Raw genomic sequence first — 13,010 nt, forward strand, 5'->3', positions numbered from 1 at the left:
TAGACAAAGCGATTGAATTATTGCTAGCAGACAAACACGGGAAAGTACGGTGGTATATTACCGTCAGCACGGATCTTGGTAGCACGAATCTAAAGGCAACATCTGAGCCACGCCCCATGCCGGCAGGTCAATTGGCGCAGTAAACCGTGATTCTCACCGCATGGAGTGTTGTGAGTCACGAGGATGACGTGGACAGACGAAGGACACATGAAAAGGCAAATTACCGCCTCCGTTCCACGTGATACAACTTGCGGTCCGATGTTTAAGATGCCAACATTCCCAACATCTCAAGTCGATTGTATCTTACTTTATGGAAGTGCAGACGCTAACATTAGGAATATTTGAGGGATACATATGTAATATTATGATTTAAAGGGGTTAAATGCGTCATTTGATCGAATGTTGCTCGAGGTTGGTAATGGGCATCAAAGTGAGAAATTACCTGGAAACTTCCAAATCGTCTTCTCGGCGAAAAAAGAGCAAAGAATCCATGGATATGGGGTATAAGTTGGCGGAGGAGGCAAAGCTACGAGGAAAGCTCCTCCGCTTCTCTGCTTGGGGTTTCCCCTGCCGCACGTTTCCCTCCCCCAGAAAAGGTAAGCGCCGAGCCCCCAAACGTCTCTTGGCTTGTCGATGGCGGGAGGGCATCTCCTTTGGGAGCCCTTTTCTTCCGATCTCGATCGGTTTGCAACCGTCAAGGGCCGCTGATGCTCATTGGACGCCCCAGGTCCCGCGGACTGGGTGTCATCTTTCCTGCGACAGCATGGCCCAATCGTCGGGGAAGTCGTCACCCAGCGGGCGGTGGGACGAGGAGTGTGGCGGCGGTCGTGGTAGCGAAGACATCTGCGGTCCCTTCGACATACCTCCCAAGAATGCGCCGGTGGAGTGCCTCAGGCGGTGGAGGGTATGCTTTTTGATTCTTGAACCCTGGGGTTGTTGGACCTCCAGGGTTTTGTGTGGTTAGCATTCTTGTCGCTTCACTGAACGTCGATGGAGGATATCCATCTTGAATCTTGAATCATGGAGTAGTTATAACCGGAGTCTTATTCTATACTGAGAGACAACTTCTTTTCTGATCTTGGATGTTGAATTGATGCCAGGATAGTTATTTTTTCTTTCTTGATGTATGGTTGAATATCAATTGAGGAATAGGGCTTAAATTCGTAGGGAAGGATTGAGTGGAATAATTGGGTACCAGGTAGATGTTGGAGGGGACAATTCCCGAACAAAAGATTTTCGTTTTGCATTATTTGCTGGGAGTTAGCTACTGATGTAAAACAATGAAGAGGATTTGATTTTCCAAAAGATGTATGTATTGTGTCTTGGAAAAAGCCTTTTCTGGAGTTGTTTCAATATTACAAAGGTTCAGAATGTTCAGACAAAGCACAAAAAGTTGACAAACTTTACTGGTCATGTGAACTAAATACTCCAACTGAACAAAGAAATCATTTCTTTAAGAACCTTTTGTCTTCGGTCTTGACCTTTTTCTCCTTAATAAAATAGTTGATATGCTTAGATAAGTGTCTCATAGGAGACACTTGTCCATTGTATTTTACATTAGCACTATGTTTTGTTTCTTGGAAAAGCCTTTTCTGGAGGAATTTCACTATTACAAAGGTTGTTCGGAATGTTCAGACAAAGAACAAAAAGTTGACAAACTTTACTGGTCATGTGAACTAAATACTCCAACTTAAGAAAGAAATCATTCCTTTAAGATCCATTGTTCTTCTGCCTTGAGCTTTTTCTCCTTAACAAAATAGTTGATATTGCTTACATATGTGTCTAACAAGAGACACATGTCCACTGTATTTAACAAGGATTGCTATTTCGGGTATCAGACCCGTTTCGGTGATCTAATCGGACCGGTACATACTGGTCGGTTTCAGAGTACCATTGTCAGTACATCAGTATGTATGGATGTTTTGGAGAGGAAGAAAAAGAGGGAGAAGTGGAAGGGACGATGTAGGAAGTAGGAACTAGATTAGGAAGAAGAGGAAGAAGGAGAGGCAGCGGAGGAAGAAGGAAGAAGAAGAAGGGGAAGCGGTGGAGGAGGAAGGAAGAAGACTGAGCAGTAGAGGAGGAAGAAGCCAGGGCGGTGGAGGAGAAGGAAGAAGGGGAAATAGTGGAGGAGGAGGAAGATGGAGTGATGGAGAATGGAGTGGAGGAGGAGGAGGAGAAGGAAGAAGGAAGAAGAGGAGGAGGAGAAGAGGAGGGCGTGTACTGGAGAGACAAATAGGCTGGTGACATCCAATAGCGACAGTGGCAACGGCAATGATAATCGTCGAAGCAGCAACAACAACATTGTAAGAAATGGGGAGAAACGGGTTGCAAGTTCTAATTAGGGGTGGTGTCACATGCAATTTTAGGGTTTATTCTTTTTATATATGATTTGGAATTGACCGCTTGAAATGCGAGTGGTCCGCCTACCAGTACATACTACCTTGGTTTTTAATATAGCACAACAAACTTATCAGTAATCACCCACCTGTTTTATCAAGATAACTTATGATAGATTTAAAAACATATACTGCCAAATTAAACCAAGGATGAGCCAGTAGGGTCTCTAACACTATAAATTGTTTGTCCTGATCTAACCTGATGAGATAATTGAGCTAAAATGATTAATCCCAAATTAGTAGTAGTATACCATCAGGTCATTATAGGTCAGTCTAAATCCTTGCTCACTTCTGATGTGGGGCTAAACTGGGCTTTACATTGTTATTTGAATTCAGTAGTAGGTGAAGGGAGTGTTGAAAAAGGCTTACAATTGGGCACTTCAGAGCTCAAAGTTTACAATTGCTTTTTAATTTTAAAACTTTGAGATACATTACAAGCCAAAACGTTTTATGAGAAGAATTCTAATATGCCTAAATCTTCTAGGAAGATATAAGTGCATGTAACATGAGACTATAAATGTAAGAGCTGACTTTGGAAGATGAGATTTTATACTTATCATCTATTTTAAATCTTAAGAAAATAAAAACATTATATATAAGTATCTTGGACTAAAGAATCAGCGATATTCCCAAACTTGTTTAAGACTTTTGAGTTAAGCATGTGTCAATGAGATAGAGCATAATCATCTATAGGATAATCACCATAGTTTTATGGACAAGCTAATGTTTATGAAGTTGTTCTGCAGCATTTGGAGACGAGATAAGCTTGACCAAAAGGCTGAAAATGGTGGCAAATATAAGCTCAGTCTGTTCTCTTTTTGGATTGTAAAGGAATACTAGTTTAGGTTTTCTTTCAATATTAAAGTATGCAATTTTCAACTTCCTTTCATCCTTGGTAATTTTGTATCCTGCATCTTCATAAACTTAGTACTACAAAGTTATTCTGCCTCGCTAAATGCGGGGACATTTAGGGACAGGAGAGGGTATATCATCAGCCATGTCTTTGATAGGTGTATTGGTGTATCTCCTGCAGTTTCGTGAACTTGGTACTAAGAAAATCAGGCTGCCTCAATGCAAATCTGGCTGCCAAAATGCCATTTTTCCCTCTGTGTCTGGCATGGGATTCCCATTATATTCATTTGCATGTTTTTTTAGGACTAGTCCTTTGATTAAATTTCAAAGATAGCAAGCTCAATTAAAGACTATCTAGTTTTCAAGGACACTAAACACATTTAGGTATGAGCAGTCTTTCATAGAACTTTATTTCTTGAGGTATAGAGAATCTGAAATTTCTGATCAATGTGGGCTGGGATCCTCTTCTATACTGGAATCTAGTGCTGGGTGAATAGAAGCCACAAATAATTAAGGCCTTTTCTTATGATATGCTATATTATCTTGTCTCTAAGAAACACATTCAACATGCTATTAAAATCCTTCAACAATCTGTTGCTTGAGTTTACTTATTTTGCAGGTATCTTTGGGGATTCTAAGGTTTTTGTTAGATCTAAATTTGAAACAAACTGATGCAAAACCGATGTTGATCTACATCTATAGATGACAATGTGCACAATGACAAATGGATTTGGCTTTGCTAACAAATTGTATTAAATATTGTGTTGGCATGTTTTGACTATCAACATACACAAGACATTCTCAGTCACAGTTTGAGTGCTATGAAGAAATCAGATACCTGTATCTTCCTCTCCTTTAACATTCTCTTCTTTGCTATTTAAATATGTTCCACTGGTACTTTGGCTGGTGCACTTTGCAGTTCATTTGTGTAAGCAATATTAATGTGCAAAGGGTGCAAGTCTGCAAGATCAAAGTCAACTTTGAGATGCGGGCAGTCGAACCACAGTTTTTTTTTTGTAGTTGTTTAATCTTTTCATTTCAGTGGTGGACAAGAAAACATTGATTCCAAAGTTTTTAGCAGGGGGAAATATTATCATGGAATTTGGGATTCTAGCTCTTAAGAGATTAGAGGAGTAGCTATCTTTTATCCTCCTCTCTCTATGGGCAATAAAAGAAAGAGTTAAAGAGGTCTCAGTTGCCTTGACCAATCACTGCAGACCAATAATTTGCTGTCTATCTCAGCATTGCAACATTGTTTGTTACAATTAGAAGTTGAATGTAGAATGCCCTAGAACTAAGAGAAGGTAGTCATTCTTTCTAATATGAAAATGACGAAGCTAATAGAAAGTACATCATATATATTCAAACCATTAAATTATTACTTGGGTTCTCATTCTGCCCCTGATGAATTTTGTGTGATCCAAAAGTTGGCCATTTAGGATTCAGGTTGAGTTGTGAGTTATCGTTGCTCATTGACAGCATCGTGATAAAACATGACAAAACATATTTCCAAATTATCTTCTATATTATGGTATCGTTGAGAGATCATGACAAAACATCAAATTATCTTCTATGTTATATTTCCAAAATTTGTGATGGATTAGTGTTCTTGGATGTCAAATAACTATATTAATATGTTTTACCATTTTTTATCTTGATAAAGCCAGATGATAGGTTCATTTCTTTTTAGATCATGGATTGATGTTCTCATAAGCCATAAATTCAATGAGCAATACATAAATACTTGTTGATTCACTAGTTGAAGAGGTTCGTCATGAGTCTCCTCTACTGATATTCCCTATCTTATATATGTAAACTTGCTGGAAGAGAACCAACTATTTTTGTACTTACCTTAGGATGAGCACATGGTTGAAGTAAGAGGGGTGGGAGAAAAGAAAGAACTGAATAGGATTTTTTTTGTAATTTTTATTTAGTTAGATAATGAACAAATATGCTTTCTTAGACTTGTTTGAATGATACTGGAAATACTTTAAGAGCTAGAGGAGAAAATAAAGCTAATACAAGTATGCAATCATCCTTCCAGTATTAGGTGGTTGATCTTGCAGGTTTCATCAATTATAATTTTTAGGATTAAGAGTTGATAGAACCTCTGGGATATGAATCAATTGGTAGTCAGCTTGTATTGCTTTTAAAATAATATAGGTTTTGTTTGTTGTTCAGCAGAGTCATTTGCATCATTATGTTCTCAAAGCATAATGACAACAATTCTTATGTTGCTTAGAACATAAAAATCATCAAAACCTACAAAGTCACATGCTTATTTTGTTTATTCCAGCCTAACCTTGACTGTCATGCATTGTCAATTCTTGTCACTGACTCACTCTTTGGTTGTGTGCATATGTGGCAGGGTATATTCCTCAATAGATATTAAGACCATGGTGTTTAATACACCGGACAAAAGCTTTCTGTGTTGCTAATTCTTTTCAGTTAATGTTTTGTCTTCTCTTTTGTGGATATTTTAAAAAACACTAGTTGGCACATGCTAGATATTCTAAATCCAACAGTGCAAAGAATGTTGGCAGCATTCTTTTATCCACTAAGTGGGATAAGGCCTTACAGTTGTGCATTTTTTTACATCATTAGGGGAGCATGTGTCATTTCAGATTCTTTCCCTTGTGTCTATTTTTGACATTATAATATCATTACCATGTTGAAGTTTTCTTATTATAACTTCTGCTTAAACAACTGTTTTCTTGATTGTGTTCAGCAAGCAGCTCTTGTGCTAAATGCTTCTCGTAGGTTTAGATATACCTTGGATTTGAGGAAGGAGGAAGAAAAGGAGCAAGTAAGGAGGAAGATCCGAGCGCATGCTCAAGTGATAAGGGTATAATTTTTGGTATAAAAGGTGCAACTTTTAGGTACTTCAAAATTTCCAGTCTGCTTATAAATTTGAACTTTTTCAGGCAGCATTCCTTTTTAAAGAGGCAGGGGAGAGGGAGAAACCAGGTTTTTGATATGTTATTGTTTTGCAAATCACTTCAGTCTTGGTTTCATATTTTCTACTATATTTTAAGTTCTACTGTGGTATGTCACCATTAATTTTAAACAATATGCATGACATCCTATGTGCGTATTTTTGCTCAAACAATTTGACACAGGAATTCCTGGAGTCCCAACACTTCCAGCTATTGGTTTTGGAATTGGACAAGAAGTTCTTACTAAAATAACCAGGGAACATGATTTTTCTGCTCTACAAGGATATGGAGGGGCAAGTAACAAGTTATGTTTCAATATTGTATCTATCCTGCCCATTATTTGAATGCATAATGTACTGCTGATTTAGGTTAAAGGACTATCAAGTTTGTTGAAGACCAATTTGGAAAAAGGAATCAGTGGAGATGAAGCTGAACTATTGCGCAGGAGGAACTACTTTGGGTCCAACACTTACCCTCGGAAGAAAGGAAGAAGTTTTTGGGTATATGCTGAACTCATTCAATATCTCAACTGTTGGAGTCAAAGTGTCCTGTTGTAAAATTCTGTACGACTTGTGCTTTAGGTTTTCCTATGGGAAGCTTGGCAAGACCTAACCCTTATCATCCTTATGATAGCTGCAGCTTTGTCATTGGTGTTAGGCATAAAGACTGAGGTGAGATTGGCCTTGTAATATTTTAAGTTTATTTACTTTTTACTTAGTTCCAATGGTATTCTAAAGCCTAAGACACCACTATTTCCTGCCAATGTTTTGCCTGGTCTTAGGTCTTTTTAATAGTATCCATAAACATGTCTTGGCTCACATAAAACCAGTTTCTGTGTTTTTTAATTTGAAGGAGCACAAAAATTCTTTTTGTACTAATGTTGCTTGGTCATAACTTGTTTTTGTGCAACATGTCATATCCTAGCAAATTGCAACAGTTTATTCCTTGCACAAGAGATGAAGTTGCTTATGCAAACAATTAACACATAGGTCTTTTGGTGAGAATTATATAATGCATGCTATGCCACATGTAGAGGACGGGCCATGATACAATGGTTAGGTTACTCCCTTTGTGACCTGGGAGAGTTTGAATCATAGAAATAACCTTTTTAAATATTTAAGGTAAGACTGCGTATATTGACCCTATCAGATCTAGACCCCGCATTGGTGGGAGCCTCGTGCATTGCCCTTTTTTTTGTTGTGCCACATGTCATATGAGAGCAATGTGTTCCATCTGCTGCATCCAAAAACTTCGAAAATACTTTTGTTAGGTTGATATCGACAATCTAAATGGCTTATTGCAGTAATCACTTGCAGCAGCCATTTTAGGTTGGTGTGTAACAAATGCTATGATCAGCCAACTTTTGGTACTCAGCTGCTGCTAATATGGCCATAATGACCACTCTAAGCCCAAAATTTACAAAATGTACTCAGTTTGATGCATGATACGTTGTAAAAAATTACAACAAGTACACTATGTGACACACGACAAATTTTTTAAATATCCTAGTTATATGTCTTGAGTCTACTTTAGATTTATCTACAGTCTAATTTTTGTTTACATTTTGAGTTATGGAGTGATTTTCATCAGTATATTAGGTGATCTTTAAAGGGTGTTGATATGTTGGGTTTGGGAGGTCTTAGGAATCAGTCTTGTTGGTTATTTGAACTCAAGACGTTTTCTGTAGATTTTTTTTTTCCTGTATCTGAACTTATAAAGACCAGAGAGCTCCTGTAGCCAACTCATTAGAGTTTGCCCTCTAGGTAGTAGAGAATCTAGAGATATTTAGAATTGAAAAGTTATGATTTGGTCCTAGGTCTCAAATGTCAATCGAATCAATTGGCATGGACCACTAATTATCTGTTCGACCAGATGCTGGTATTGAAAGATATTGCTCAATACCATACAATATGTCATATATTATTTTTTGTTATTTTATTTAATGATACTAGGTGGTCTAATTCAGAATACCACTCGTTTACGGGTACTGCACCAGTCCTACTTACTGTAGTGGTTCTGTAGTTTGTTCCAACAGAGGCTTGTTGGGTAGTTTGTTTCTCCCTAGGCTTGTTGTGCACTAAACCTCTCTCCGGCATCACTTTGCACATCCCTCTTTCTTGCTTTCTTCTTTTTCTTCTTTTTTTCTTTCCTTCTTTCCTTTTTCTGCTTTCCGGAAAGAATACAGCAGAAGATTCTCTTATTTTCTGCCTCTTCTGGTTCTCTATCTGCTAGAAGCCATGGGAAGCAGCTGAAGGTGCTCTCTTGATCATCATAAGGGCATTTGTTTAGAGATTTAGTTCAGAGCTGACACAGATATGATCTCTCTTGTTCCTATGTCAGTTCTTCAATAACAACATGCTGGAAGAAACAAATTTGCAGCAAAAACTTTCTACTTCCGTCAACTTAGCTCTATATTGAGCAATGGTTGAGCTATCCTATATCTTTTAGATATTGTACTCCCAACAAGTTGATTTTACCATCGATGTGTGTACAACGACTATCGGTCCTTTTTCTACATAAACTGGTGTTAGAGCTAAATCTGGGAGCTGATGATATTTGTAGATCGATTCTATTTTTCAGTGGTGGGAATGTCGGTCCAGTCTCATTGAAGGACTTACAGGATTGACAATTATGCCGTGAAATATGTGTTGGAAGAATCAGGCTGAGCAAGATGGTGATTGGAACATCCAGATAATGGTCATGAACTCTAGGTGCCTTTACCATGGGTTTTCTATTAGACTTTGAAAGAATCCAAAAATGCAAGGACCAAAGTTGTAGAATGCCTGAAAGATGATGACAATGACAAACAGTGATCTTAATGCAACTGTCTATTTTTATCAATTTACTTTTGAGAAGCCAATAAACAACAGTAAGTATTATTTCTTTCTTGATCATCCCAGGATATAGATAAGGGAATATCTAATGATCTACACCTGAGGGTGGATTAGTCAATTTGCAAATGAGGGTTTGGTGATTTATTTATTTGTACTTGGTGCAAGCATCAAACTTCACCATTAGATCATTTGTGATGACAGCTTGATCATTTGTTAATCATTTCAGTGGACACAATTGGAGACTTGGAGTAAGACAAATTGTTGTAGTTTTTTTTTTTAAAAGAAAACTGTTTGATTAGCCTTGAGCCATATTGGCCCTGAAAAAGTGTCCGTTTACAAAAGAGTCAGCATCATTAACTCCCAAGATAAGAGTTGATCTTTGAGTTCTACCTAAATTAGCAAAGTTTGTGCGGCAAAATGATTGCATTTCTATTGACAAAACATAACTGTGTCACATTGAGTTGTCTGGCCAACTCCAAAATATCTGCTACTAGTGACCTAAAGCTCCATGGGACCACCCCACTCATCCTATTTAACTAATTTATCACTTCCAAAGCATCAGATTGCACCAATAAGTTCTGAAGGCATTCCTACTTGGCACACTTTAAATCTTCAAGAATGGCCATGCATTCAGCTTCTTTTATGTTGGTTCCTTCACTCGCTGTTTCTAATAATGTATCCTATACCTGCAAGAAAACACGGTGAAATGAAACATCAGATTCAATCTTGTAATCTTTCATATCCAGATTCACAGGTTTGGGGTTTTTGCTTCCCCCAAAATTCCCCTCAGGTCTATATTGGTTTAGAAAGAAATCATTAGTGATTGCGGCCACCTTACACCACAAGGAGAAAGGCTTGTTTTGAGGGTTACAAATGTTGAAATCATTACGATTAAGCCAAAGATACCTAAGTGAATTCTCAATAAGACTCCCTACTAGAATAAACTACAAATTGTTGTAGTTCTAAGCTAGGTTTATAACTTCGGTCTGTACCGGTGTACCGACCAATGGTCAATATAGTATGTACAGAGACGTATCGACAATACGCCCAAAAAAATAAAAAATAGCTCCAAAAATGTCTAAAAATAGAAAAAAAATTAGATTAGGTTTCTTAAGTTGGAAATAAATATAAATTTAGTTTAATTTTAGCAAAAATAATCTAAATTAGGAAAGAATAATGACGCATCCTTTTTGGGTTTTGAGGAGTAGCTTTATGGTATGTTCTAAACCATCCTTTCATTAATATTGAATTATCTAATTGTTAGATGTTAGTGAGAATGAGTTTGAGGGATTTGAAGAAATTGAGAGAGTAATATGAGTTGGAAGAGGGGGGAGGAAAGGGCTTAAAAACCCTTTCCTATGGTTCAAACGATCAATTTGACAATTTGAAATAGGGCGATCGTAGCCCTTGATTGGTAATGGTTGAAATCCGATTGTTATCGACTGGTACAGGTCGATAACGGTCGGATTTCGACTGTTACCGCCCAGTGTAGACCCCGTATCAATCCCTTGTCAGACGATATGTATTGCCCATACCAAACGGTATAGGTCAATACTGCAAACCTTGATTTTAAGTATGATTCGTCTCATCGGTTTGGACTGGTGTATCGATTGATCGTCAGTACGGTACGTACCAATCCGTACCGACACATAGTATGGTGGGGCATATTGATAGAACGATATGTACTGCTTGTACTAGTCCCTTATTAGGCCGGTACATACCACCCATATCATGTGGTATGTTGTGGTACGATGAACCTTGGTTTTAAGTTGTATATGATATATCATTATCTATGACTTTTCTATTTATTGGTTTTTTCAATTCAGTATAATTTTCAGTGGAGTTTAGAGAATTGAGATCCATTGTTTTTCATTTTTTTTCGGTCAGATAAGAGTCTTATTATGTTTTTTTTATTAGAAGTCAGAATTTTTTAGACAAGAAAGATATGAACCTTTTTTAGCTCTGTTTATTTCCTTTTCTCCATAGGAGTTTTAAAGGACTTCAGTAATTGCTTGTATCAAACAAAGGATATGGCTTTATAGATATTTAAACTATTTGGGATTGGAAAGTCACTACCTTTCCCTTTGTTAGTAACCTTCTTTTCTTGAGTTTCTCCTTCTCCCTTCCTCACCTATTTCTTCTCTCTTTCCTTCAATTTTTACCTTAGAGGGAATGCAACAGAAAATCTATCTTGTTGTTCTCTTTCTCTTCACTCTCTGCTGGAGTTTCACAGACAACAACCAAGCACAATATCCTGTTCAGAAATGCATACAATAGAACCTATATCTCCATATTCTCTTCCTCTTTTACTTCTTTTTTTTCTGAAAAATCATAGACAACAATGATGTTTCTTATGATCGCCCACATATTCAATTTCTTTGTAGTCTTAGATCAGATCTAAGTTGCTTGTATGTACACCACTTCTTGAGATCAGTCTTGCTGGAAACAATAAATCTATAGCCAAATTATGATGTTTTCTTTGATATAGCAGTATCTTGAGTGCTTAACAGTGACCAGATGAGCTCAGAAATGCCTTGAATCAACTGCAAAGCATCATCTTGCTCTGATTAGTCTACAATGGCTGTGGGGTCATTTTCAATAAATATTCCTGTTAAGTCAAACTAGCAAGGATTGGTACATTTTGGGGATGGGACCTGTGCTGGTCCATAGCTGGACCAGTATGGGTCCAGTTCGTTCCAGCATACTGAGTCTCATTATGCCTGTATATACCTGAGACAGTTGGGAAGGGAGAGGAGGGGAGCAAGAAGGGGAAGAAGGAAGAGGAAGAAGAAGAAAGGAAGAAAAAGAGGAAGAAGGAGGGGGAGGAGCAGGATGAGGTGTATTGACATATGGGTGGCGGCAATAACATGTGGGCGATGGGCGGCAGTTGGTGGAAGGATCAAGACCCCTCTTATATGAGTTGCATTGCAGCCCTAGGTAGGTAAAAAGAAGAAAAATTGTTATACAACAGACTCAGACTGAACCACTCGGTTGGGCTGACCGGTTGGTGGTTGGATCAGCAAAGACTGGTTGAACTGTATCTAACTGGTCAGTTTTGCAGTTCTTGCAAACAAGTATACTTAACAGTTATTCTCTTATGTTTGTATGGGTTGATCAATAGATATATTATTTCCACATGTTTAACTTGGTTGACACACTTCACAACAGTTATAATCCCAGATCTAGATTCAGTATAAAAGGCGCCTCACCATTTGCATCATCTCTTTGACTCTGGATAAACATAAATTTCTGTGTTGGTTATTCTTAAGCTATATAAAGCTGTCAGAATGGAGGTGCCAGGAGAGAGATTGGAAAACTAGGAAACTTGGTTTGAAACTATAAGAGATGGCATGATAAAGGCTTTTATATATAGTGACATTCTTCTTGACAGAGCCAAATTCAGGAAAAAAGGATTTATATAGACAATGCCAAATAGTTGAGCTTTGGGAATTACAAATACTAGTTGTTGTTATATGCTAATTATTCTTCAAGTTGCTTAAACAAGTTTCAGTAGTCTTTGCGATACTCTGCTAATTGCATGTTTGGATTTCCTGGTATATTTTTCCTATTATATGGTGTTGTGTTATTCATCCTGCATTCATTTTATTGTTCTTAAGTAAAAAGGTAGGTATTTATTCCTTCAGGGCATTAAAGAAGGATGGTATGATGGCGGAAGCATTGCCTTTGCTGTTATTATTGTCATACTTGTAACAGGTTTGTGATCTTTCATCTATTCTAATTTACCTTGAATGGTTAACACTAGCAAATGGATTATTGTCCTGTTTGTCTACTTTGTTCATGCCAATTGTAGCTTAGCCACCTCAGGTAAGATGTATAATCTGGACATAATACAAAATTGACAAAGGATTAGGTAATATACACCGACCCTTGGGTACCTCATGCATGTATAGGTTAATTATTTGAGTTTAAGACTACTTCCTTGTAAGTTTGAACTGCATGGTGTTCCCACTTGTTCTCCTGATGACTTTTTG

The 13,010-nt window shown here is 37.6% G+C and overlaps 1 protein-coding gene across 4 annotated transcripts in view; it reads left to right on the forward strand.

Moving 5' to 3' along the window:
- Window positions 1-388: 388 nt before the first annotated feature.
- Window positions 389-13,010, forward strand: part of LOC135648955 (calcium-transporting ATPase 5, plasma membrane-type-like) — a 32,063-nt gene continuing 19,441 nt past the window's right edge. For 2 of the 4 annotated variants that reach the window (XR_010501148.1, XM_065166990.1), the window contains exons 1-8: window positions 389-596; window positions 763-904; window positions 6,009-6,093; window positions 6,173-6,215; window positions 6,368-6,477; window positions 6,553-6,684; window positions 6,766-6,855; window positions 12,663-12,732. Coding sequence is in view for 3 of the 4 variants with exons in the window: in XM_065166990.1 (XP_065023062.1) it covers window positions 419-596; window positions 763-904; window positions 6,009-6,093; window positions 6,173-6,215; window positions 6,368-6,477; window positions 6,553-6,684; window positions 6,766-6,855; window positions 12,663-12,732 (850 nt within the window). In the remaining variant the exon portion in view is untranslated. Of the gene's footprint in view, window positions 597-727; window positions 905-5,976; window positions 6,094-6,172; window positions 6,216-6,367; window positions 6,478-6,552; window positions 6,685-6,765; window positions 6,856-12,662; window positions 12,733-13,010 lie in introns of all 4 variants that reach the window. The other 2 variants (XM_065166992.1, XM_065166991.1) reach the window with 2 other exon arrangements.

The sequence above is a fragment of the Musa acuminata genome, chromosome BXJ3-9, assembly GCF_036884655.1.
Source record: "Musa acuminata AAA Group cultivar baxijiao chromosome BXJ3-9, Cavendish_Baxijiao_AAA, whole genome shotgun sequence".
NCBI lineage: Eukaryota > Viridiplantae > Streptophyta > Magnoliopsida > Zingiberales > Musaceae > Musa > Musa acuminata.